The sequence below is a fragment of the Pristis pectinata genome, chromosome 2, assembly GCF_009764475.1.
Source record: "Pristis pectinata isolate sPriPec2 chromosome 2, sPriPec2.1.pri, whole genome shotgun sequence".
Lineage (NCBI taxonomy): Eukaryota > Metazoa > Chordata > Chondrichthyes > Rhinopristiformes > Pristidae > Pristis > Pristis pectinata.
The window spans coordinates 28,550,831-28,574,561 of NC_067406.1; the positions used below are offsets into that span (position 1 = coordinate 28,550,831).

Here is a 23,731-nt window from a genome sequence, read left to right on the forward strand (position 1 = left end):
TCCTGCTCACTAAAACTGAACACGAAGCACAGATATCAAAAGAGAGGGGCTGGGCAGTCTAAGGCACAATTGCCAATGATGATGCTGCAGAGAAGCAGGGAGAGTTTGCTCATGTCATCAAAATAAAGACACTGTTGTGGGTGAAAAGCAGTTTAAATAGGGGTTGAAAAGTCCACCCCCATTTTCCAAAGTGGGTTATTAAGAGGTTTGAAAGGTAAAGAATTAAAAAGATGTTGGAAGAGGTTTCAAAGTCTAGGGTGAAGAAGGCTTAAGGCTTTGTCACCAGCAGAGGAATGGGCAGATCAGGGGCTTCTGTGGGCACTGAGATCCAGATAAAATTGCATACTTAAGAAAAGTTGTGATGAACATTGTAAATGAGGAGTGGATTTTGAATACTTTTAACACATTGATCATGCCTTTCCTCGATCTGCTGTAATGCTTCTTTCTGCTACCACTGTTCTGTGACTATTTATTTCTATCAAGCACTTTAAGGAGCTAGACTATGCCCTATCCAGCCTGCTATTCCCATGGGAGGACTTAACCTTTTGGAGTCCTGTAGGTCCAATTGTGCTCCAGGCTTCGCTGCTGTGACTGTCCAGTGAAGCGGAGCCACCCATGGGCTGTAACTAGACCCCAGATGACGAATCATGTGGCCCTGCCCCAGACCACCCTGATGGCCTTTTGTCAACTCACTGCTGTCAAAGGCTTTTGAACTATTTTTATATGTCATGTCATGTTTTTATGATGATCAGATATTTAAAAACAGTAAAAAGTATTTAAATCATTAAAAAATAAATTATAAAAGCAAAAAATAAATTTACTTAAACATGCTTAAGTGGTGGAATCTAATTTAAAAACATTAAGTAAAATAAATGTAAAAAATTTACCTGCCCTTACTTTTTCCATCCAGCTTGGAAACCGCAGTAAAATTAATGTGTTCACATCACATATACCAGCCATCCCTCGCACAAGGCTGAGGGCCATATGCAAACTGCAATGTTTCCTTCAGTGAGGTAATCTGCCGTCCTTATACAGTCTAGTTTATCTGTGACTCCAGACCCACCAACGTAGTAGGTCTTAAATTCCTTCTAAGATGACCTAGTCAATCATTCAATTGTACCACAACTGCCTTTTGAAGCAAAGAATAAAATGGGATGGATCACTCAGCATCAACCTAAACATCTAATGAAGATTTGGCAAAGTTGATTCCAGCCCAGTCAACCTTGCAAAGTCCTCCCCACATACATCTTTGCACTGGTGTCCAAGTTGGGAGTGTTGTTCCATAGATATCTGCCAAGTGCAGGAAAATGGGACTAGCTTAGCTGGGCACCTTGGTCAGCATGGACGAGTTGGACTGAAGAGCCTGTTTCTGTGCTGTATTGTTCTATGACTATTCAAGCAATAGTCTGACATGGTGGACCTCACAGGATCATACTTTACAGACAACAGACTTCCATGATACATCCTGTCTCACTAGTAAGACAGATCTACCAGATGGAGGCAGTATTGCCCTGGGAGTCCTCAACATTGACTCCAAAACCCATGAAGTCTCATGGCATCAAGTCAAACATAGACAAGGATACCTTCTCCCTTATTACCACCTACAATCCTCCCTCAGCTGATGAATCAATGCTCCTCCATACTGAATAACACTTGAAAAGAAAGAACTAAATGCATGTTGTTTTGTTTTAAATTCATTCAAGGGATGTGGGCTTCGCCATTATTTGATTGCCCATCCCTAAAGAAGGTGGTGGTGAGCTGCCTTCTTGAACAGCTACAATCCTTGAGGTGTGGGTATACCCATAATGCTGTTACGAAGACAGTTCCAAAATTTTGACCCAGTGACGGTGAAGGAACAGCAATATATTTCCAAGTCAGGATGGTGTGTGGCTTGGAGGACAACTTCCAGGTGATGGTGTTCCCATGCTTTTACTGCCTTTGTCCTTCTAGCTGTTAGAGATCATCGGTGAGTTGCTGCAGTGCATCCTGTAAATGGTACAAACTGCTGCCACTGTGCGTCAGTGGTGGAGTGCGTGAATGGTTCTGGATGAAGTGCCTATCAAGTGGGCTGCTGTAATATCGAGCTTATTGAATGTTATTTAAGCAGCACTCATCCAGGCAAGTGGAGAGTATTCCATTACACTTCTGACTTGAGCCTTGTAGTTGGTGGACAGTATTTGAGGAGTTTGGAGGCAAGTTACTCACCACAGGATTCTAGCCTCCAACCTGATCTTGTAGGCATACTGTGTATATGGCTACTCCAATTTGGTTTCTGGTCAATGGTAACCCCAGGAAATTGATATTGGGGGAATTCAATGATAGTGATGCCATTGAATGTCAGGGGATAATAACTGGATTTTCTCTTGTTAGATATCATCATTGCCCAGCATTTGTGTGGCATAAATTTTACTTGCTATATCGTTATGATTGTTGTTCCCTTATGACGCCTTAACTAGCCAATCATCAATTAACCCCTTCTGCTTACACAACACTACATCTTTTTAAGGGCACCTCCAATTTCCGCAGTTATACTCTGTCTTATCAATATAAAATGTGATGTATGGGCCAGAAAAGTGAGCTCCATGTCTACCGCCAAGTCTCTTTAAGGCCTGGCACACCTCATTGAGCTGAGATTTAGCACACTGCGTGACAATTACCAATACATCGAATTTCCTGGCAAAGGGATAAATTGCTGTTTCTGTCCGACCCGAGCCCCCAGTCTGGGAGAGATAAACCCAGTGTCAACGTAATAGAAATAAAAAGGAAGGAACGCAATTTACTATTCCCACAATTTTATGTATTATATATATATTGTTTCATATATATATATATTAATATATATATATTTTAAATTGTGTTTACAATTTAAATTATAACACTTTCCCATGTAAACTGAATATAACTGATGAATAAATATGGTCCAGTTATTAGAGGATTAACGCCACCTTAACTGGTCTTAATTCGTTTTAAGAATTCATTCTTAAAACGCCACAAACCTTGAAAAAAACTTTTATAGTTTTTATAGTTAAAACGCCACAAACCTTGAAAAAAACTTTTATAGTTCTGTCCTAATTTTCAGGCTTGCAGTTATAAACCTTCGCTGAGGAAAATACAATGCCAAAAGTGGGGAAACATTTCAGAAACTTGCCGAAGTCACCGCGAGTAGCAGCAACCCCGCCAGCAGGAAGAGTCTGAATGATGTTGCCAGTGGCGGAGGGAGGAAGCGCGCAAGCGCATTGTGACCCAACTGTAGCAATTGTGGAGAAGGGAAGTTTGGAGCAGGGCCGGAGGGGCGAGGAGCGGTGGTCCGGGAGCCGGTGGGCGTGGAGACCGACAGCAGGAGAGTCGGGAGACTGACGGACCGGGAGTTGGAGGGTGTGGAGGTCGTGGGCCCAGCAGTTGGAGGACTAGGGACCGCGGAACCCAGTACCCAGGGTCGGGGTACTGGGCCTAAAGCACTAGAAACAGCAACAGACTGTGACTAACTCTGACTGCATATGTGCTGTTTAAATCCCTCCATCAGCAGGCCGTTCGACTTGTATGCTGACAGGTAGTGTATCGAAATGTTCACTTTACTGTATCGGCCGGCAAGAACTTTCGCTGGCCGTGGGTGAGTGAAGTTACGTGAAGCATCCAAATCCATATTTCACTACCATAAAGGACATCCCTTTTAAATTTAAAATCCTCCAATCAAATTGTAACTATTTGATTCTGCTATTTAATTGGATATGCCGATTGAACGAATGAGATTACAATAGAAACAGAAATTGCTGGAAATGCGCAGCATCGGTGGAAAGAGAAACAAAGTTAACCCTTCAGGTCAAAAGCCTTTCGTTAGAATTAAGGTTAATTAGGTTTCTCTTTTCACAGCTACTGCCTGACCTGCGGTGAGCGTTTCCAGCATTTTTTGTTTTCGTTTCAGATTATTGGCTTCTGCAGTTTTTGTTTTTCTTTTATTTACTGAACTTCATATATTTGTTGTCACTTTAATTCATCATTTGGTATAGCATATGCATTAATATTATTGTTATATTCATACTGCTTATATAGAAGTATAACTCATATAAGAGTTGGGTGTTTTTGGCATACAATTATTTTATTGTTAAGGATCAGTAAACAAAGAACGTCAAGTTTTGCTTATTACATTACTGCAACCGGTCTTTTGTGTATTTCTTGCCTGCTTCACACTATTGTCAGGCCAGTAAGACTCGAAACTCTGGAATTTTCCACCTAAACCAGTCCACCACCCTTTATTTTAAGGAGAACTTTAGGAACAGCGGTTGGGTGCTTCTGCTAAATACAGTGGCTTACTTAATATAGTGATGATGTTGCTCTGCTGAGAGTAAGAATTTGGTGTGAAGGGAAAGTGCTTATTCTCAAGGTGCAATATCAATGTAAAAGAGATCTAAATTAATTTAATAAATATCCAAGAAGCATAAATTACTATGATACTAAAAAATGTATATGGGCCAATAGGCATAAAACATATAATAGATTTGATTGCAAAATTCTAGACCCTGGTATTAATGGGACAATTGCTGTACAGATTGAAGGATAGCTAAGGGATAGAAAGCAGAGATTCATGGTGAATACTAGTTTTTTAATTTGGGAGGAGGTTCCTAAGGATGTAATATCAGCTACTAAGATAGATTAGGACAGATGACCAAATGTCTTGTCAAAAAGATGGTATTTAAGGTTTTTAATTTATACACATATTAGCGGAAGTACAGGGAGAGGTGGGTGTTTTTGGTGAAGGAATTCCTGAGCATTAGAGTTAGGCAGATTAAGGTCATAGCTAGTAATACTCAAGCAATTAAAACAGGAGAAGCTCTGTAAGGTTAAGTTAAAGGCTGAAAGGAACCTGATAATTTTTTAGATGGTGTTACCAACAGGCAGCAGGTACTTGAGAAACAGGAAGGCCCAGGTATTGATTCTCGGCAAACTCCAGAAGTGACCATACAGGAAAGAAATTGAAGGCAATTTGTGCATGGTGTGGTCCAAAAGAGCAAATTAAATCAATGCAACACTGACTTTAATTTTGATGATGTCAGTAAAGGAGGGGTGGAATGTCATCCAGGAAACAGCACTCATTGAACAGTGCTGTGGAATCTTCACAATTTGTCTGGAATTAAAAGGCAGAGAGCACCTGCGTTTATCTCAATGGCTGACACCTCCAACGACGTGACACACAGCATGTGATGCAGTGTACTGGCTAAGGTTTAAGCTCGTGACCCCTCACTCGTAGGTGAGAGTGCTCCCAATTAACCCTATTTATTTAAATATTGTCTTTACCTATAATATTGAATATTTAAAATCCACAAAATATAGATGCAATATTTTATTACTAAATAGATAATAATATTAATAATAATAATGTGTCTTTGCTCACGCAAGCTGAATGCTCAATTACACTCAATCCACTTGTGGTCTTTCAATGCAATTACATGTTACCTCCCCATCAACCTATCAATATAGTGATCTGCCCATAGTATCCAAGCCTTTGTGTGAAAGTCACAAAGGATCATGTGTATTATGGTCCATGGCACACTTTGCCTGCTAGGCCTATCTGTAGAGTAGTTACTAATTGCATTTCCCTCCACGTGGGAGCTTTGACATTTTCATAACACTGCCCTTTTGTTTCACTTGTGCCCTAATAAAATTGCTGCATCTTCCATTGAACGCTCAGTTGTTGAAAATGCTTTTCAAGTAAATCAACTAAATATTTTACAATATCTTGTTTTTGTGTGCCAAGGTGAGATAAAGTTGCAAGATGTGATGACAGCGAACATCATGAACAATGGGATGTCCTTCCATTCTCCTGACTCTACTCTATCTAAATTGTTAACCAGTACAAGTCATCACAGTGGCTATCGTTCCCATGGCTCCACCCAAATTCCCAGCTCTGTCCTCTACAGAGGCAAAACTTATCAGTCAGCATCAGAGGCTCTGGAAGCTTATATTGACAATTTTGAGAAGAAGCTGTCATCCCCGACGGAATGTGCAAGCAAATTGCATTTGGGAAGCGGCCCCAAACTGTTTTCCACTTCTCCACACAACAGAAGAGAGGGTAAGAACATTTCCTTCCCTCATCCAGGATGATCTGCACCAAGATGGTGTGAAATTGGAGATTTGGAATGTGGGAGGAATAAAATGGGTTTGGTGCAGGATTAGTGTAAACCGTTTGATTGATGATCTGTATGGACTTGGTGGGCTGAAAGTCCTGTTTTCTTGCTGCGCGACTCAATGATTCATAACTCAGTCTTTTATGTCGTGTCTGTGAAGGGGTCACCACCCTTCCAGAATGCATCCACACTTGCAGGAGTGACTATATGTGAAGGAGCAGTCTGTCAAGTAGTGAGTGCTGACAGGCAACTACTCACATGACCAACAAGGCACCTCTCTCCCTGCACACACTCGTGTATCTTCCAGTGTGGTTGGTAGGCAATCATCACCTCTTAAGTACCAGGTAATTTACTTCCTCATCCCACCTCATGGAAATAGAAATTAGTTTTAGCCGATTTGCTCTGCCACTGATGGATATGTTAGGAAAATGAACTGAATGTTTCTAGTCCATGTAGTTTGGATATAACGTAACGAGGTGCATTTAGTTAACAGACTTCATTTAAAGGGTGCTTCATCTATTTATGTACTTTTTTTAAGATTGGATCTTCATACTAAATGTTTGCTTTTAATTTTTGTACCACTGACTAAGAGTTTCTTCTGATGCAGCTGTAATTTGTGGCCAGGCCTTAAAAGAAGGAACTAGTTTGGGACCTATTCTATTCCCTGGTTGGTCTGTTGATGTTTTCCTTTAAGTTTTTTCATTTTTGTTAATGAAACCAAGAAATAACTTGTATTCCTATAGTGCCTTTTACAGCCTCAGAAGTTCCAAGAGTATTACAGCCAAAGAAATATTTGTGCAGTCACTTGTAATATTGGAAGTGCAAGAGTTTCCAATTATTTGTGGTACATTTGTGTATGTTATGCATGTTACATTAAGTCATGTGAAAATCTTGCATCAACCCACTTTTGATTGCTTTTGAAAACCCTGTGACAGAAGGAACAAAGAGACATAGTATCAACTAAAGGTGTGCAGGAACAGAGGGACTTGAGTGAATAAGTCTTTGAAAGTGGCCTGTATGTTTAGGGTGTGGTTCAGAAAGTAAGTGGGATCTTGAGCTTCATAGATGAAAACAAAATACAAAACAACAAACACTAGTTAGGCCACAACTGGAATATGCATTCACTTTTGATGACCACACCAGGCAGGATGTTAGAAAGATTGCAGGGAATGGTTCCGGGGTGAAGGATTTCAACTGCAAGGTTGGAGTGGAGAAGTTAGGGTTGTTCTCCTTGGAGTAAAGAAGATTAACAGGAGATGTGATTGAGATGTGCAGTTTCATGACTGGTTTAGATACGGTGTATAAAAGTTTCTATCAGTGGATTGCTTAAAGACCAGAAATCATAGATTCTAATTGATGAACAAAAGAAAAAGAGCTATTGTGAGGAAAAATATTTTTTTTGATAATGGATCTTTATGACCTGAAATTGCTGCCTTAAGGGTCAATCAGAGCTTTCAAGCTGGAATTGAATAGGCATGAATTTTCGGGGCTGAAGGGAAAGTTTGGGGAATAGGGTTGTATTGATCACTCCACAGAGAGCTGACATGGACTCAATGGGCCTAATGGCCTCCTCCTGTGCCAATGTGACTCTATCAATCATTCTTCATTTTTTGTTTATTTTTTAATTGGAAAGTAATTTGAGCTTCTAAAGTAAACAATGGCAAGGTAAGAGTGCCAATTACCATTATTAAAATAATGCTTATAGACTTTTACAGATTTAATTCCATCTTGTGTTGTGCAAATCTGCATTCTTGTAAAATGTAGGCCAGGCTGTATTTTGTTTTCCATTTCTGCCCTTCTGTAGCGACTAGGTTATGGCTGGGCACAATTCCATAAGTGGCCATTCCTTAGCTGTAAGTCAACCTAGTGGGTGCTAGCAGCTCCTCAGTTGTCTGTTTCACAGGAACATCAGTTACTGCCCATTTTGAGCAACAAACAATCAGCTGGAGGAGCTCAACGGTCGAGCAGCATCTGTGGGAGGAAAGGAATTGTTGATGTTTCGGGTCGAAATCCTGCATCAGGTCCTGGTTCAGAAACGTTGACAATTCCTTTGCTCCAACAGATGCTGTTTGACCCACTGAGTTCCTCCAGCACTTTGTGTGTTGCTTCAGATTCCAGCATCTGCAGTCTCTTGTATCTCCACTGTCCATTTTGAATCCACTCACACTAAGACCAAGGCTGGGATTACTGGGTAATTTCATTTCCATACACTCAAGTTGTTGTATCAGCCAACCATTCAGCCTGGAGTTCATCCATAAGCCAGTATGTGCTGCATGATTTACTTTTGTTGTTCCTAGCCACTAAGGTATTGAGGGAGTTGAATACAATTATTGTTAAATAACTATTTTGTCTTGTAGCTTTCAGACAGCAACGTTCCTTCAAAGATTTGGATTTTCCCATTCGACCTTTGGGGAGACGTATAGGAAGTGATCCAGATCTCATGAGCCTCACCACCGATGACCTTTTGCATTTGCCACCGGATGGCTCCCTACCACTGACTCGAACCTCCGTGCTACAATGTCTGACAAAGACTAAACAGCATTTGGGAACCCAATTGAAACACAACTCCTCCTACCCATCTGTAAAGCCGTCTCCAGAGTATTCTGAGAACTGGCGACGCAGGAAAGATGACAATTTTGTATTGCTTTCTAGGAAAGCTGGTGACAGGCCATTAAACCCGACTGCTAGTCTCGAACCTTCTCGACTTTTGCATTCAACGAGGGGGCCAAGCAAAGGAGATAAATATAAGGCCCCTATCATTCAAGGAGTCCCTTCTGTGGAAGACAGTAGACTTGGAGACCAAAAATTTAATTCTCTTTCCAGGCAGAATTATCCGAGGTGGTTAACCAGCCAAAAATCTGAGCTGGGTGTCTCTGGAATAAGTAGCATTCCTGAGCTGAAGTACCCTGGCTGGCTTCAAGATTGTGACCTGGGCTCTGATTTAAATGGTTCAGACGCGCTGAATGGAAGGATGTATCCACTGGGAACTCAATATGAGACTGAGCTTGTAGACTCCAAGTTACGCTCCAGTGCTGATAAAGGAATGCCTGAGCATGAACATTTTGCTTGTTTCTCACACAATGAAGACCAAGCATTTCATAACCACACAGACCCAGGGACTTGTGCCTCTTTGCAGAGGATACCTTGGCACATTATGCACCATACATTTACCCATTATCATACTGAAGAGGTGGAGGATTCTTGCTGCAGTAAACCTTTCAGAGGTACAGTAACCTGTAATATGGGAAGAAAGGTCAATAAAGGAATTCATAGAGTACATAGACCCTATAGCCATTTTCCTGCATTTGTTCCATATTCCTTGTCTAAATGTTTTTTAAGTGCTGTGATTGTACTTGCCTCTACCACTTCCATATACCCATCACCCTTTGCGAGAAAAACCTGCCCCCCAGATCTCCTTTAAATATTTCCCTTCTCACCTTAAACCGATGTCCTCTAGTTTCAGACTCCCTTGTTCTTGGAAAAACACTATTTACCCTACCCATGCCCCTCATAATTTTATAAACCTCAGTAAGGTCAACTTTCAGCCAATGAGAACAATCCCACCCTATACAATCTCTCCTTGTACCTACGGCCCTCCATTCCAGGGAACATCCTGGTGAATCTCTTCTGCGCTCTTTCTAGCACTGCTAAATCCTTTCTATAGTGTGGTGACTAGAACTGCACATAATACTCCAAGTGTGGGCTAACCAATGTCTTGTACAGCTGCAACATGATGTCCCAACTCTTATATGCAATACTCCTGCCTTTGAAGACAGCAACCTAAACCGCACCTTTACTATTCTATCCACATGTTTCACTATTTGGAGGGAGCTGTGAATTTGCACTCCAAGATCCTCTGTACACCAATGCTTCTATGGTCCCTGCCATTTACTGGGTATGTCCAGACAATAGTAGATGACCCAGAATACCTCACACTTCTCTGCATTAAATTCCATTTGCCATTGCTCCCCCTAACTTCAAGCTGATCTTTTTCCCTCTGCATCCTGAGGCAGCCATCCTCACTGCCTACAATCTTTGTGACTTCAGCAAACCCACTTATCGGACCACAGGCATTCTCATCACTGCTTAATTCATTTGTTTTAACCAAAATCCATGTGCAATGTAGTAAAGCAACAATTTGTCTGAATATCATGCAACTCCAAATATAAAAGAAAGCACTTTGGATGCTGGAAATCTAATAAGAAAAAGAAAGTGTTGAAATTGGGGAAAGAGAAAACAGTTGTATAATATTCTGCATTCATTTTTTAATTTCTATTTTAGTTTCACAGCTGGGAATTTTAATGTTACTTTGTCTCGTCCCTTTGCTGGTGTGTTGATCTCTCTTGAACCTTACTAAGCCTTGCCTCGACATGACAGGGTTATGTTGTGCTTTATGAAATATCTTTTTATATCATTAACTTTTCCATTAATCTGTTTTAAGATCATTTAACATGATCTGTACATCTGTTGGCTGACACCCTGTGTTCCAACCTTTCTAAAATGCTATTGATCCAATAGATATATATCTAACATTCCAAAATTTGGCCTTTTTTCTAAATGGATGCTGAATAATTCATTTCCAGAATTTCTGTGTTCTTTCAGATTTCTAGTATTTGTATCTATTTGGGTGTAAACTTTGTGCCCTGTGCAAGAGAAATTAGCATTTACATTCAGGACTTTATTGTTCAGTCTAACTTGGACTGTGGAATCCTTTTTATGTAAACTGTCACCATTGAAAAACACAACAGAGCCATGCTGTTTCACTGCCTCTGTAATAAGGATAATAATGTAAGAACGATAGTAATCTAATCGTGGAGAAACCTGACTACAAACCAATAACTTTTATTTATATGGGAATATCATCATAGTAAATGTCCTAGGTGCTTAGTAAAAAGAAAAAAATACACAACTTTTAGCTAGGGTGTGACCTTACTGTAGCTGAAACATAACTGAACAAATCCATATGTGGGATTATAATACCCCTATGGCAATAGATAGCAATTGAATTATTATTGCATTGTGTTTGGTGAGTAAATGGGATAATCACATTATTTTGTACATTAATTAACCTGGCATCTTTAATCAGATTCCAAGTTAATTAACATACAAAATATTTTGTGTAGTTCAGTCTGTAAAGTACCTCTTTAGTAGGCCTCCAATTTATTTCTCCCAACTTTATCAACAATTACTCATCAGTAACTTCTGTGAAATGCCTCACATGGACGTATCTAACTTTTTAAATTTGTCCTGCAACCATGCTGTGTTATCTTGTGTTCATCCCATACTTGATGATACCTCAAACTACTGGAGCTACTAATAAAGCAAAAAAACCTCCAGCTTGAATACTTAACTGGTCAACGTTGGTATTAATATAAGCATTTGATCAGTCTGTTACTTTCTAGCAGGATTAGAATTTCCACTAAAGCTTTCCAAAAACATTTGTGAAAGCCTTGGGAAGGGAAAAAAAATTGGCCAGATCTCCTGCTGTCAAATTATGTTCAGAAATTCCTGCTGGAAAGTGTACTTTAATGATTGTTGAAGCTGGATTAGTGTACCCCCTAAATTGCACCAGCACTCTCTGTGGAAAACATGCACTTGTGGGAAACTCACAAAGGGATGTAGCTACAAAATAAGGGGACAGTCATTTAAAATTGAGGTATATAGAAATTTCTTCTCTCAGAGGGTAAAGACTCTCTGGAATTCTTTGCCCCTGAGGGTGGTGGAGGCCACACCATTAAGGTGGAGATTGATAAGTATTTTGAATGATTCAGGAATTGAGGGATGTGGGGAACTGGCACAGAAGAGAAATACAAAGGAAAATAACAATTCTGGAAATTTGATCATGAACATAAATGTAAATACATGGTAGTGTCAGTCAGAATCTATAAAGAGAGAAAATGATTACAGATAGTGTTTTGACAAAAATAGGTCTGAATGGTATGTGTGTGCAGTGTCTAGTGGGATTGGAATTGTGCTATAAGGGGTTTATACTGAATTAAAGAATTTGTAGCCCTGGAAGGCATTTTTGTCTCATCAAAGAATCTCCTCCTGCTCCTCTACCCTGTTTAGAAGACCACATTGACTTACTAATCCAGAAGGCTGAACATGTTCTTGAAGCACTTTCGCAGCACGTGACCAATTTACAACAGAATTGTGGCAGTCCTGGTACTGAAGAGATCCTGGACGCTGATCGATCTTGGGATAATCCACCCGTTACTTTGTAAGTTAACCGCAACTTTCTCTTTGCCTTATTGATGAAGCAAGGTGAAACCAGACTGTATTGTATTAGAAACTGATAATCAGAAAATGTATAGAAGAGGTGGTATATTACAAAGTAGTTGCAGGGTAAAGCTGGAACTACTTTCCATTCAGCTGGTCTAAGCTGGTGTTTAAACTCCAAATGATCCTTCTTCTGACTTTCTTCATCCAACTTCTATTCCTTTTCACCCCATGCACATATTTGGCTCTGCCTCAATCCAGGTTTGTTTTCCTCAACCTCTGCTTGAGAAAGTGTGTTCCTCATTCCTCTGACTCCAGGTAAAAGAAGCTTCTCCTGAATTTACCTATTTATGGCTCCTAAATTCAGTCTTTTCACAAAAGTGGAATTATCCACTTTATGTTGGCACATCAAAAAAAACCTCTTTCAGACCACCCCTCAGCTCCCTTGTCTAGATATAGAGAACCCAGCATGTTTAACCTCTCTTGACAGATGTATCTACTGGAATCATCCTTGTACCTCTTTGTGTTTTCTCCACTGCCTCGATCTCTTTTATCCAACATGGAAATGACAACTCCAAATATGACCTAACTGAAGCTTAACATAACTTTCTACTTCGCAATTTTGTCAATCTCAGAGTGAAATTTGCACTTAGTTTTTTTTTAAATGGCCCCATTAAATGGCACCCTTCAGTAATTTGTGAACTTGTACTCCTAGGTTCTCTTTCCCCTTTTAACCCCATTTAGGCTTTTAGTATGCAAGTTGTTGGTTGCTGCTTTATTTTGCCTGCCAAAATGCGACTCCTCACAGTTACCTGATGTATGGTTTTCAGCAAGGAAAGAATTATTCCATTCTGCTTAAAGTAGCCACCCATGGCTGATTGCCTTGGGAATAATACATGCAAACATATACACATGCAAGCATACAAACTAGGAACATAAGTAGGTCACTAAACCCCTTGAGCCTGCTCCTCCATTCAATAAGATCAAGGTTGATCTGATCATAATGTCAGCTCCATGTTCCTACCCACAGTAACTTTCACCTCCTTGCTTATCAGAACGTTTGTCATTGCCTAAAAATATTTAAGGGCTCTATTATCATCACCATTTAGATAAATAAAGTTCTAAAGACTTATTTTTGACTTTGACCCCTTATTTTTAAACAGTGACCCTTGGTGCTAGATTCTCCCATAAGAGAAACCATCAACTCCACAATCACCCTGTTCCTATTCCTCAGATTCTTGAGTTTCAATCAAATCAACTCTCACACTTCTAAAATCCTGTGGATATAAAAGTTTAGCCTGTCCAACCTTTCCCCATTAGACAACCTGTCCAGACGTCAGTCTAGTAAAGCTCCTTTGAACTTTCTCCAACGAATTAACATTTTTCCTTAAATACTGTTTTCCTTATCAATACAGTTCAGAGTACTCCATATGTAGTCCCACAATGGCCTCTATAACAAAGCATAACCTCCCTAATTTTGTGTTCAATTCCCCTTACATTCTGTTAGCTTTCTTAATTGCTTACTGTACCCAAATACTAGCCAGAGCACTCTGCATTGCAGAGCTCTGTAATCTCTTTTTAATTAGATATTGTGCTTTTTAAATTTTAAATTTTTATTGTCAAAATGGGCAGCTTCACCACTTTCCCATATTATAAGTAGCTATCACAGCATAATCTTTCCACGTTACACTATTCGTGAGTTGTTTGGAATACAAGACAAATTGAGCAGCAATTTACTAGGCTGTGTATTGATTTTTTTTTTGCATTGTGATCTATTAATTATTCCTTTAAAAATTCTAAGCTAATTGGAAGTGCAAAAATTCAGTACAATAATTTCTATTATTCTGAAGCTTTTGAAAACATGGTGTGCAGTGCAGCAGAGCCATCTGCTGATGAGAAAAAAATTTGTTGACTGAAATAATTTGTAACTCCAGAAAGGCTGAAGTATTGTGTTCTGAATCTGTATTCATATTGTAATGACCTCTTACTCTGCTGAATATATGAAAGAAATTACTTCATATAAAAGCAAGACCAGTAGAATTCATGAACTGTCAAAGGTTGATTGATAAATCACTTTTATATGTATCATCTAGTGAACCATACTGACTGATTCCTTTGCCAATTTAGATAAGGCATGTTAAAGCAAGCAAGAATTCTTACTCACCTGCGCTCTGTCTGAAATGGCCACCTTGGAACTCCTGATTGAATGCCATTTCAACTTCCCTACCCATTCCCATACCAACCTGTTAGTCATTAGCCTTCTCCACCGCCAAGGTGAGGCCAAACGCAAACTAGAAGAACACTTTGTATTCCATCTGGGTACTCTACAACCCAATGGTATCGACATTGAATTTTCTAATTTCGGGTAACCCACATCCCCTGTGTTCCTTTCTCGCTCCTGATCCACCCAGGTTCTCCCCACACACTGCTTTTTTATCCCCCTTCCCCCACCTGGTCCCATTTGCCTATCACCCAGACACTATACTATCCTATCCCCTCCACCAACTGGTTCCATCTGCCCATCATCCCTCGTTTAGCTGGTTCCACTTATCACCTTCCTTACTTGTCAGATTCCAGCATCTGCAGCCTCGTATGTCTACCCTCTGTCTCTACCTCCACCCTCCCCTCCACCACTTGGCTCCATCCGCCCCTTCTCCTCTCTCCTTATCTGTTTCTACCTAATCACCACTAGCCGCTGTCTCCCAACTCTACCCCTTCCTCTTCCCCCACCTGGCTCCATCTGCCCATCATCTCCCTCTTTACCTGGTATCACCTGCCAGCCCCTGCCTCACCCCTGCCTCTCACCTCTTCATACCGGCTATCTCCCATCCACGCTCTCAGTCCTGATGCATAGCCTTGACCCAAAACGTTGACCTTCCCTCAGCCTCCGCAGATGCTGCCTGACCCTCTGAATTGCTCCAGCGGTTTATTTTATAACTCTTACTCACTGTTCATTGACTTCTGTGGGGAGAATTAGGAAGGAAAACAGTGGAGGTGATGGTTTTCAAGAAGAGATAAGTAAGCAACCTGATCATGTAGGGTTCCCAGCCCTGGGACCTGTTAAGGGACCAAGGCTGTTAAAATGCAGCTCTTTTAAGCATTGCCCCAACAGCAGATAACACACTGAAGGTGTGTTGCATGACAAATGATATCATTCCTTGTGTGTCAGATGTGGAAAGTGTGTCGGTAGTGCAATCACAGTTCATGACAAGGAGCGCAACTTGAAATTTCCCATTAGTCCTGTTCCACTAGGACATCTTTGCAATCACTTTCCACTCTAGACTGTACCACTGAATAAAGAACTACATGAATTAATTTTAGGGCTCCGTTCCTAAATATATTCCTTAAATTTACTTGGGTTGTGCTGATGGATGCCAAAGATGGAATGATCAGTGTGGGAATGGGAACATCATTTGAAGAAATAAGGCAGGTGGACATCAGGATCCTGGAAGAAGACAAAGTCAAAGTCGAGTTTATTGTCATATACACAAGTACGTGTATGCACAGGTGCAGTGAAAAACTTGCAACAGCATCACAGGCATATAAGCAGCATTCACAAGAAAAACATAAATCAAATGCAATTTGTGCAAGAAAAAAACAATCAGAACAAAAAAAAATCCATTTTAGTGCAAAGTGATCAGAGTGGTCGTAGTGATGTTGCTAAACTGTAGCGATTAGGGTTTGCCGGTTGGTTCAAGAACAAATGGTTGATGCAAGTAGTTGCTCTTGAACCTGGTCGTGTGGAACTTCAGGCTTCTGTACCTCCTGCCTGATGGAGGCTGTGAAAAGGTGGCATGGCCTGGATAGTCGGATCTTTGATGACGGATGTTGCCTTCTTGATACAGTGCCTCCTGTAGATACTACCGATGGTGGGGAGGGGATGTGCCTGTGATGTAATGGGAATAGTCCATTACTCTCTGCAGTTTCTTATGTTCCTGCGCATTCGAATTGCCGTAAGATAAGATATCTTTATTAGTCACATGTACATCGAAACACACAGTGAAATGCATCTGTCTTTTTTGCGTAGTGTTCTGGGGGCAGCCGCAAGTGCCACAACTTCCTAACCTGTATGTCTTTGGAATGTGGGCGGAGGAAACCGGAGCACCCGGAGGAAAACCCATGCAGACACGGAGGGAGCGTACAAACTCCCTTACAGACAGTAGCTGGAATTGAACCCGGGTCATTGGCGCTGTAAGCATTATGCTAACCGCAACACTACTGTACCAGACCATGATGTAAACAGTCAGGATACTTCCAACAGTACATCAGTAGAAGTTGTCAGAGTATTTGGTGACAAGCTGAACCTCCTTAACTCCTAAGAAAGTAAGACGCTGGCGCGCTTTTCTTATAACTGCATCTTTGTGCTGGGCCTGGGGCAGGTCTTCCGATATGTTAATGCCTAGGAGTTTAAAGTTGCTGACTCTCGCCACCGCTGATCCCCCAATGTAGGACTGTGCATGTTCACCCTCCTTCCCCTTCCTGAAGTCAACAATCAGCTCTTTAGTTTTGCTGACATTGAGCGAGAGGTTGTTGTTGAGGCACCACTCAACCAGGTGTCCTGCCTTGCTCCATTAAGCTGACTCATCGCCACCTGTGATTTATCCAACAGCAGTAGTGTCACCAGTGAATTTGAAGGTGGTATTGGAGCTGTACTTAGCCACACAGTCATGTGTGTATAGAGAGTAGAGCAGGGGTCTAAGCACACAGCCTTGAGGTGCACCTGTGTTGATGATCAGCAAGGAGGAGATGTTGTTACCAATCCTCACTGATTGAGGCATGCCGATGAGGAAATCGAGGATCCAGTTGCAGTGGGAGGTACAGAGGCCCAGGTCTTGAAGCTTGATGATGAGTTTGGATGTGTTGAACACTGAGCTGTAATCGATGAACAGCAGCCTAATGTTTGAGTTCCTGTTGTCCAGATGGTCCAGAGCAGAGTGAAGAGCCAGAGAAATCACGTCTGCTGTTGACTTGTTGTGGCGGTAGGCAAATTGGAGTGGATCCAGAACATCTCTGAGGCAAGAGTTGATTCACACCATAACCGACCTCTCAAAGCACTTCATTATGGTTGATGTAAGTGCTAATGGACGGTAGTCATTGAGGCAGGTCACCACGCTCTTCTTGGGCACCAGTACAATAGATTCCTTTTTGAAGCAGGTGGGAACCTCAGACCACAGAAGCGAGGAGGGTGAATCTGTCTGTAACTACTCAGCCAGTTTGGTCCGCACAGATCTTTAATACTCGGCCAGGTATGCCATCTGTACACAGGCCACCTTTCGTAGATTCACCCCTCTTGAAGGATGCCCGGATGTTGGCCTCAGAGACTGAAATTACAAGGTCATCCAGACACATGGGGGCTTGTGTGGATGTGTCATAATTCTCTCTTTCAAAGCATGCATAAGAGGCACCGAGCTCATCCAGGAGTGATGGGTCATTGCCACTTATGCTACCCAATCTCACCTTGTAGGAAGTTGTAAAACACGATGATGCTGGAGGAACTCAGCAGGTCAGGCAGCATCCATGGAGAAAAGCAGGTGGTCAACGTTTCGGATCGGTACCCTTCTAGATAGCATCATCGTGTTTTTCATCCAGATAGCATCATTGTGTTTTTCATCTAGATTCCAGCATCTGCAGTCCTTTGTTTCTCTTGTAGGGAAGTTGTATTGTGCAAGCCCTGCTACAGCTATCGAACATCCATCTGTGATTCCAGTTTAGTCCGAATTGCCTTTTTGCACTCACAGTGGCCTTCTGGAGATCATACCTGGAATTTTTATATGATTCTCAGTCACCAACCCTAAACGCACAGATCTAGTCCTCAGCAGATTATGAATCTCCTGGTTCATCCAGGGCTTCTGATTGAGAAGACTTGGAATGTTTATATGTGTACACACTCATTCATGCATGTCCTTATGAAATTGATGACGACTGTGGCGTATTCATTGAGATCCGTTGACCAATCCTTGAACATGGTCTAGTCCATGAATACGCTCCTCTGCTTCTGCCATCCAGCTCTTCGTAGTCCTCTTCACCGGTGCCGCGCTGTTCAGTCTCTGTACGCAGGCAGAAGAAGCACAGTCAGGTGGTCGGATTTACCAAAGTGCAGGCAAGGGATGGAGCAGTAGGCGTTCTTGATGGTGGTACAGCAGTGGTCAAGTGTGTTTGAGTCCTCTAGTATTGCAGGTGATGTGTTGATAGTAGTTAGGCAGAGATTTGTTCTAGCTGCAGACCGATCTGCAATGTAGCTACACAATCTGCAGTTGATCTCCTTTAAAGCCAACCCTAGCTAGGTGGTGTACATACATGAATGTTCAGAGGTTTGACCATGATAATGCATGTGACCAAAATCCCTAACAAATATTTGCACACGTGAATGCTGTCATCCATGGTCCTCCTTCAGCGAGCTTTGGTATCCTTCAGAGGGCTGACCTGAGATATTAAGTTCAGTGATAAATTTGCTATTAATTTGTTGTAATTTTTTTTCCCTGTTTATCCAGCAAACCCCCAGTCCCTGTAGGCAACAGTGGAGAAGATTGTTTTGAAGCTTCTAATCCTGCTCAGGCCAATGACACTCTCCATGACTATTTAAATACTTGCCATCAGGTTAGTGTGGGCAAATGGCCGGTCTGGTTAAAGTGCACCTAATCGGATGTGTCTTTCCTGTTTCTCAACATTTTATATAATATACAAATATTGTGCACATTGAAATGAAAGATGTTGATTCTGGGGGAGAAGAATGCTTGATCAATTTGCCTTCGGGAGTTGGAGCGAGATTTGGAGCGGGACCTTTGGAAAGAAGTGAATCTCTGTGCTTGTGAGTTTCACCTTGCAAGAGTCTAAACAAGGCACATTTTCAAATTGTTACCAGTTGATTGGCTTATTAACAGCAGCAAATAAAGGGAAGGTAGGTATAAGCAGAGCAGCCATTGTTGCAGTGGACCAGTGTTAGCGTGGGGAACTGAGGCTTTGGCTAAAGAGGATTCGGTGAGAAGAGGCAAAGGTAAGTCTCTGGTAAGTTCCTGTCTTTCTTGCTTTGGTGCCAGGCCAGAGTAGTGAGGATGGCTCCAGGGTCAGTGGTGTGTTCAGCTTGTGAGATGTGGGAGTTCTGGGAGACATCCAGTCTCCCTGATAACTAAATCTACACGAGGTGCATCCAGCTGCAGCTCCTTACAGACTATGTTAGGGAAATGGAGCTGCAGCTGGATAACCTTTGGCTCCTACGGGATACTGAGGAGTACATAAACAAGAGCTACAGGGAGGCAGTCACTCCAAAGCTGCAGGAGGCAGGTAGCTGGGTGACTGTCAGGAGAAGGATGGAGAATAGGCAGGTAGTGCAGAGTACCCCTGTGGCTGTTCCCCTCAATAACAGGTATACCACTTTGGATACTGTTGTGGGGGGATCGACCTACCAGAGGAAAGCCACAGTGACCAGGTCTCTGGCTCTAAGCCTGGTCGAGTGGTGTAGAAGAGAAGGGGGGGAGAAGAGGAGAGCAGTAATGATAGGGGGATTCCATAGTAAGGGGGGGCAGACAGGAGATTCTGTGGACATGAAAGAGACTCCTGAATGGTATGTTGCTTCCCAGTTGCCAGGGTCAGGGATGTCTCGGATCGGGTCCACAGCATTCTGAAGGGGGAGGGTGAGCAGCCAGAGGTTGTGGTACATATTGGTACCAATGACAAAGGTAGGAAAAGTGATAAGGTCCTGAAGAGGGAATATAGGGAGCTAGGTAAGAAGCTGAAAAGCAGGCCATCAAGGGTAGTAATCTCTGGATTGCTACCTGTGCTACGTGCCAGTGAGAGTAAGAATAAGATGATTTGGCAGCTGAATGCATGGCTGAGGAGTTGGTGCAGGGGGCAGGGTTTCAGGTTTGTTAATAATTGGGATCTCTTCAGGGGAAGGTACGACCTGTACAAAAGGGACAGGTTACACCTGAACTGGAGGGGGACCAATATTCTTGTGGGCAAGTAGATGCAGTGTGTAGAAAGACTCTGAGGAAGAATAGGCATTTGAAAGGGCAAAATTGCAGTCAGTTGGATGGGCTGAAGTGTGTCTGCTTTACTGCGAGAAGTCTCAGGAACAAGGGCGATGAACCTATAGCATGGGTTAGTACATGGAGCTATGATGTGGTGGCCATTACAGAGCTTGGCATTACATTACTTGGTTGCACAAGGGCAGGAATGGCTGCTGGATGTTCTGGGGTTTAGATGTTTCAATAGGGACAGGGACGGAGGTAAAAGAGGTGGGTGAGTGCCTTTGCTGATCAGGGACAGTGTCACAGCTGTAGAAAGGGAGGATGTTCTGGAGGGGCCGTCTACTGAGTCAGTGTGGGTGGAAGTCAGAAACAGGAAGGGAGCAATCAATCTATTGGGAATATTCTACAGACCCCCCCCCCCCCGATAGCAGCAGAGATGCTGAGGAGCAGATCAGGAGGCAGATTTTGGAGAGGTGCAAAAATAACAGGGTTGTTGTCATGGGTGATTTCAACTTCCCCTAATATTGATTGGTACCTCCTTAGTGTAAAGGGGTTAGATGGGGCAGAGTTTGTTAGGTATGTCCCAGGAAGGATTCCTGACACAGTATGTGGACAGGCCGACTAGAGGAGAGGCCATACTGGACCTGGTACTAGGCAATAAGCCTGATCAGGTTTCAGATCTCTCGCTGGGAGAGCATTTTGGAGATAATGATCATAATCCCTTGATCGTACCATGGACTTGGAGAGGGATAGGAGCAGATGATATGGGAAAGTATTTAACTGGTGGAGGAGGAACTATGATGTGATGAGGCAGGAACTTGGGAGCGTAAATTGGGAACAGGTGTTCTTGGGGAAGTGCACAGCAGAAATGTGGAGGTTGTTTAGGGAGTACTTGCATGGTGTTCTGGATAGGTTTGTCCCATTGAGGCAGGGTAAAGATGGTAGAGTGAAGGAACCGTGGTTGACAGGAGATGTAGAATGCCTTGTCAAGAGGAAAAAAGAAGCTTGTCTGAGGTTTAGAAAGCATGGATCAGACAGGGCTCTGGAGAGTTACAAGGTAGCCAGGAGGGAGCTTAAGAATGGACTTAGGAGAGCTAGAAGGGGACACGAGAAGTCCTTGGTGAGTAGGATCAAGGAAAACCCCAAGGCGTTCTACTTGTGAAGAAGACTAGAGTGAGGGTAGAACCGATTAGGGATAAAAGAGGAAATATGTGCCTGGAGTCAGAAGAGGTAGGGGAGGCCCTTAATGAATACTTTGCTTCAGTATTCACCAGTGAGAGAGACCTTGACGATTCTGAGGATGGCGTATAACAGGTTGATATGCTAGGGAATGTCAACATGAGGAAAGAGGATGTGCTGGAACTTTTGAAAAACATTAGGATAGATAAGTCACCGGGGCCGGACAGGATATATCCAAGGTTATTACAGAAAGCGAGGGAAGATATTGCTGCGCCTTTGGCGACGATCTTTGCATCCTTACTAGCCACAGGAGTAGTGCCAGGTGATTGGAGGGTGGCAAATGTTGTTCCTTTGCTTAAGAAAAGGAGTAAGGATAACCCTGGGAATTACAGACCAGGTCTTACTTCAGTGGTGGGCAAATTACGGGAGAAGACTCTTAGAGACAGGATTTATGGGCATTTAGAGAAGGATAGGCTGATTAGGGACAGTCGGCATGGCTTTGTGAGGGGCAGGTCATGCCTCACAAGCCGGATTGAATTTTTTGAGGATGTGACAAAGCACATTGATGAAGGTAGAGCAGTGGATGTGGTGTACATGGATTTTAGTAAGGTGTTTGATAAGGTTCGTCACAGAAGGCTCATCCAGAAAGTCAGGAGGCATAGCATTGTGGATTCAGAATTGGCTCACTCATAGAAGACAGAGGGTGGTGGTAGATGGAACGTATTCTGCCTGGAGGTCGGTGACCAATGGTGTTCTGCAGGGATCTGTTCTGGGAGCCCTGGTCTTTGCGATTTTTTTTTAATATAAATGTCTTGGATGAGGATGTGGAAGGGTGGGTTAGTAAGTTTGCTGATGATACAGCGGTTGGTGGTGGTGTGGATAGTGTAGAAAGTTGCTGTAGATTACAACAGGGTATTAAGAGAATGCAGACCTGGGCTGAGAAGTGGCAGATAGAGTTCAACCTGGAAAAGTGTGAAGTGATACACTTTGGAAGATTGGATTTGAAGGCAGAATACAAGGTTAATGGCAGGACTCTTAGCAGTGTGGAGGAACAGAGGGATCTTGGGATCCTCGTCCATAGATCCCTCAAGGTTGTCATGCAGGTCAATAGCATTGTTAAGAAGGCGTATTGGCCTTCATTAGTCGAGGTATTGAGTTTAAAAGCCACGAGGTGATGTTGCAGCTCTATAGAACTCTGGTTAGACAATACTTGGAGTATTGTGTTCAGTTCTGATTGCCTCATTATAGGAGGATGTGAAAGCTTAGAGAGGGTGCAGAGGAGATTTTCCAGGATGCTGCCTGGATTGGAGAGCATGTCTTATGAGGATAGGTTGAGTGAGCTAGGGTTTTTCTCTTTGGAGAGAAGGAAGATGAGAGGTGACTTGATAGAGGTGTACAAAATGATAAGAGGCATAGATTAAGTGGACAGTCAGAGACTTTTTCCCAGGGTGAAAATGGCCAACACGAGGGGGAATAATCTTAAGGTGATTGGAGGAAGATATAAGGGGGATGTCAGAGGTATTTTTTTTATGCAGAGTGGTGGGTTTGTGGAATGCACTGCTGGCAGAGGTTGTGGGGGCAGATACATTAGGGACATTTAAGATGCTTTTAGATAGCCCCCCATTTCTCTATCATTCATGTGTCTATGTGGGAGAGAAGGGTTAGATAGATCTTAGAGCAGGATAAAATGTCGGCACAACATCGTGGGCCGAAGGGCCTGTACTGTGCTGTAGTGTTCTATGTTCATTCCAAACCCCAGAACATCACAATAAAAGATTCTCCAAATAGAGTTTCAAACACAACATCAGAAGAATATTTTCTACGAAGGCAATTGGTCATTTATTTTCCCATTATCTTGTTCAAACAAAGCTGGATATCTGAAAATCCCAATTAGTGAAAGCAGTATTCTGCCGTGAGCCTATGCACAAGGACAAGCAACGTTGTCATTTCGTCAGTCATTGCAGTTACAGCCAGTCTAACAAATAGATGCAGATTACTTTCACTCCAACACACTTAAGGACTCTGGAAAGGAAAGAAAATTAGCATATTGGACAGCACTCTGAGATCAGAGGAGGCTGAAAAGTCTTTTGAAGAATGGTTGTTGGAAGTTTTGAAGGGGAGCAGTGCACAGTTAAGTGTTTGAAATACTCATGGTAAAGAGAAAAACGTGAATAATGCAAATCTGTAATAAAAGCAGTCTGTGGTCAGTCGGTTTCTGAAGAAGAAAGACAAATTTTTTAAAGC

The 23,731-nt window shown here is 42.3% G+C and overlaps 1 protein-coding gene across 1 annotated transcript in view; it reads left to right on the forward strand.

Annotated features, from left to right (window-relative positions):
• Positions 1 to 3,248: 3,248 nt before the first annotated feature.
• The window catches only part of c2h18orf54 (chromosome 2 C18orf54 homolog), a 34,284-nt gene continuing 13,801 nt past the window's right edge, over positions 3,249 to 23,731 (forward strand). The window contains exons 1-5 of the mRNA XM_052045596.1: positions 3,249 to 3,550; positions 5,753 to 6,067; positions 8,480 to 9,346; positions 12,192 to 12,342; positions 18,833 to 18,938. Coding sequence (XP_051901556.1) covers positions 3,541 to 3,550; positions 5,753 to 6,067; positions 8,480 to 9,346; positions 12,192 to 12,342; positions 18,833 to 18,938 — 1,449 coding nt within the window. The 5' untranslated portion in view covers positions 3,249 to 3,540. The remainder of the gene's footprint in view (positions 3,551 to 5,752; positions 6,068 to 8,479; positions 9,347 to 12,191; positions 12,343 to 18,832; positions 18,939 to 23,731) is intronic.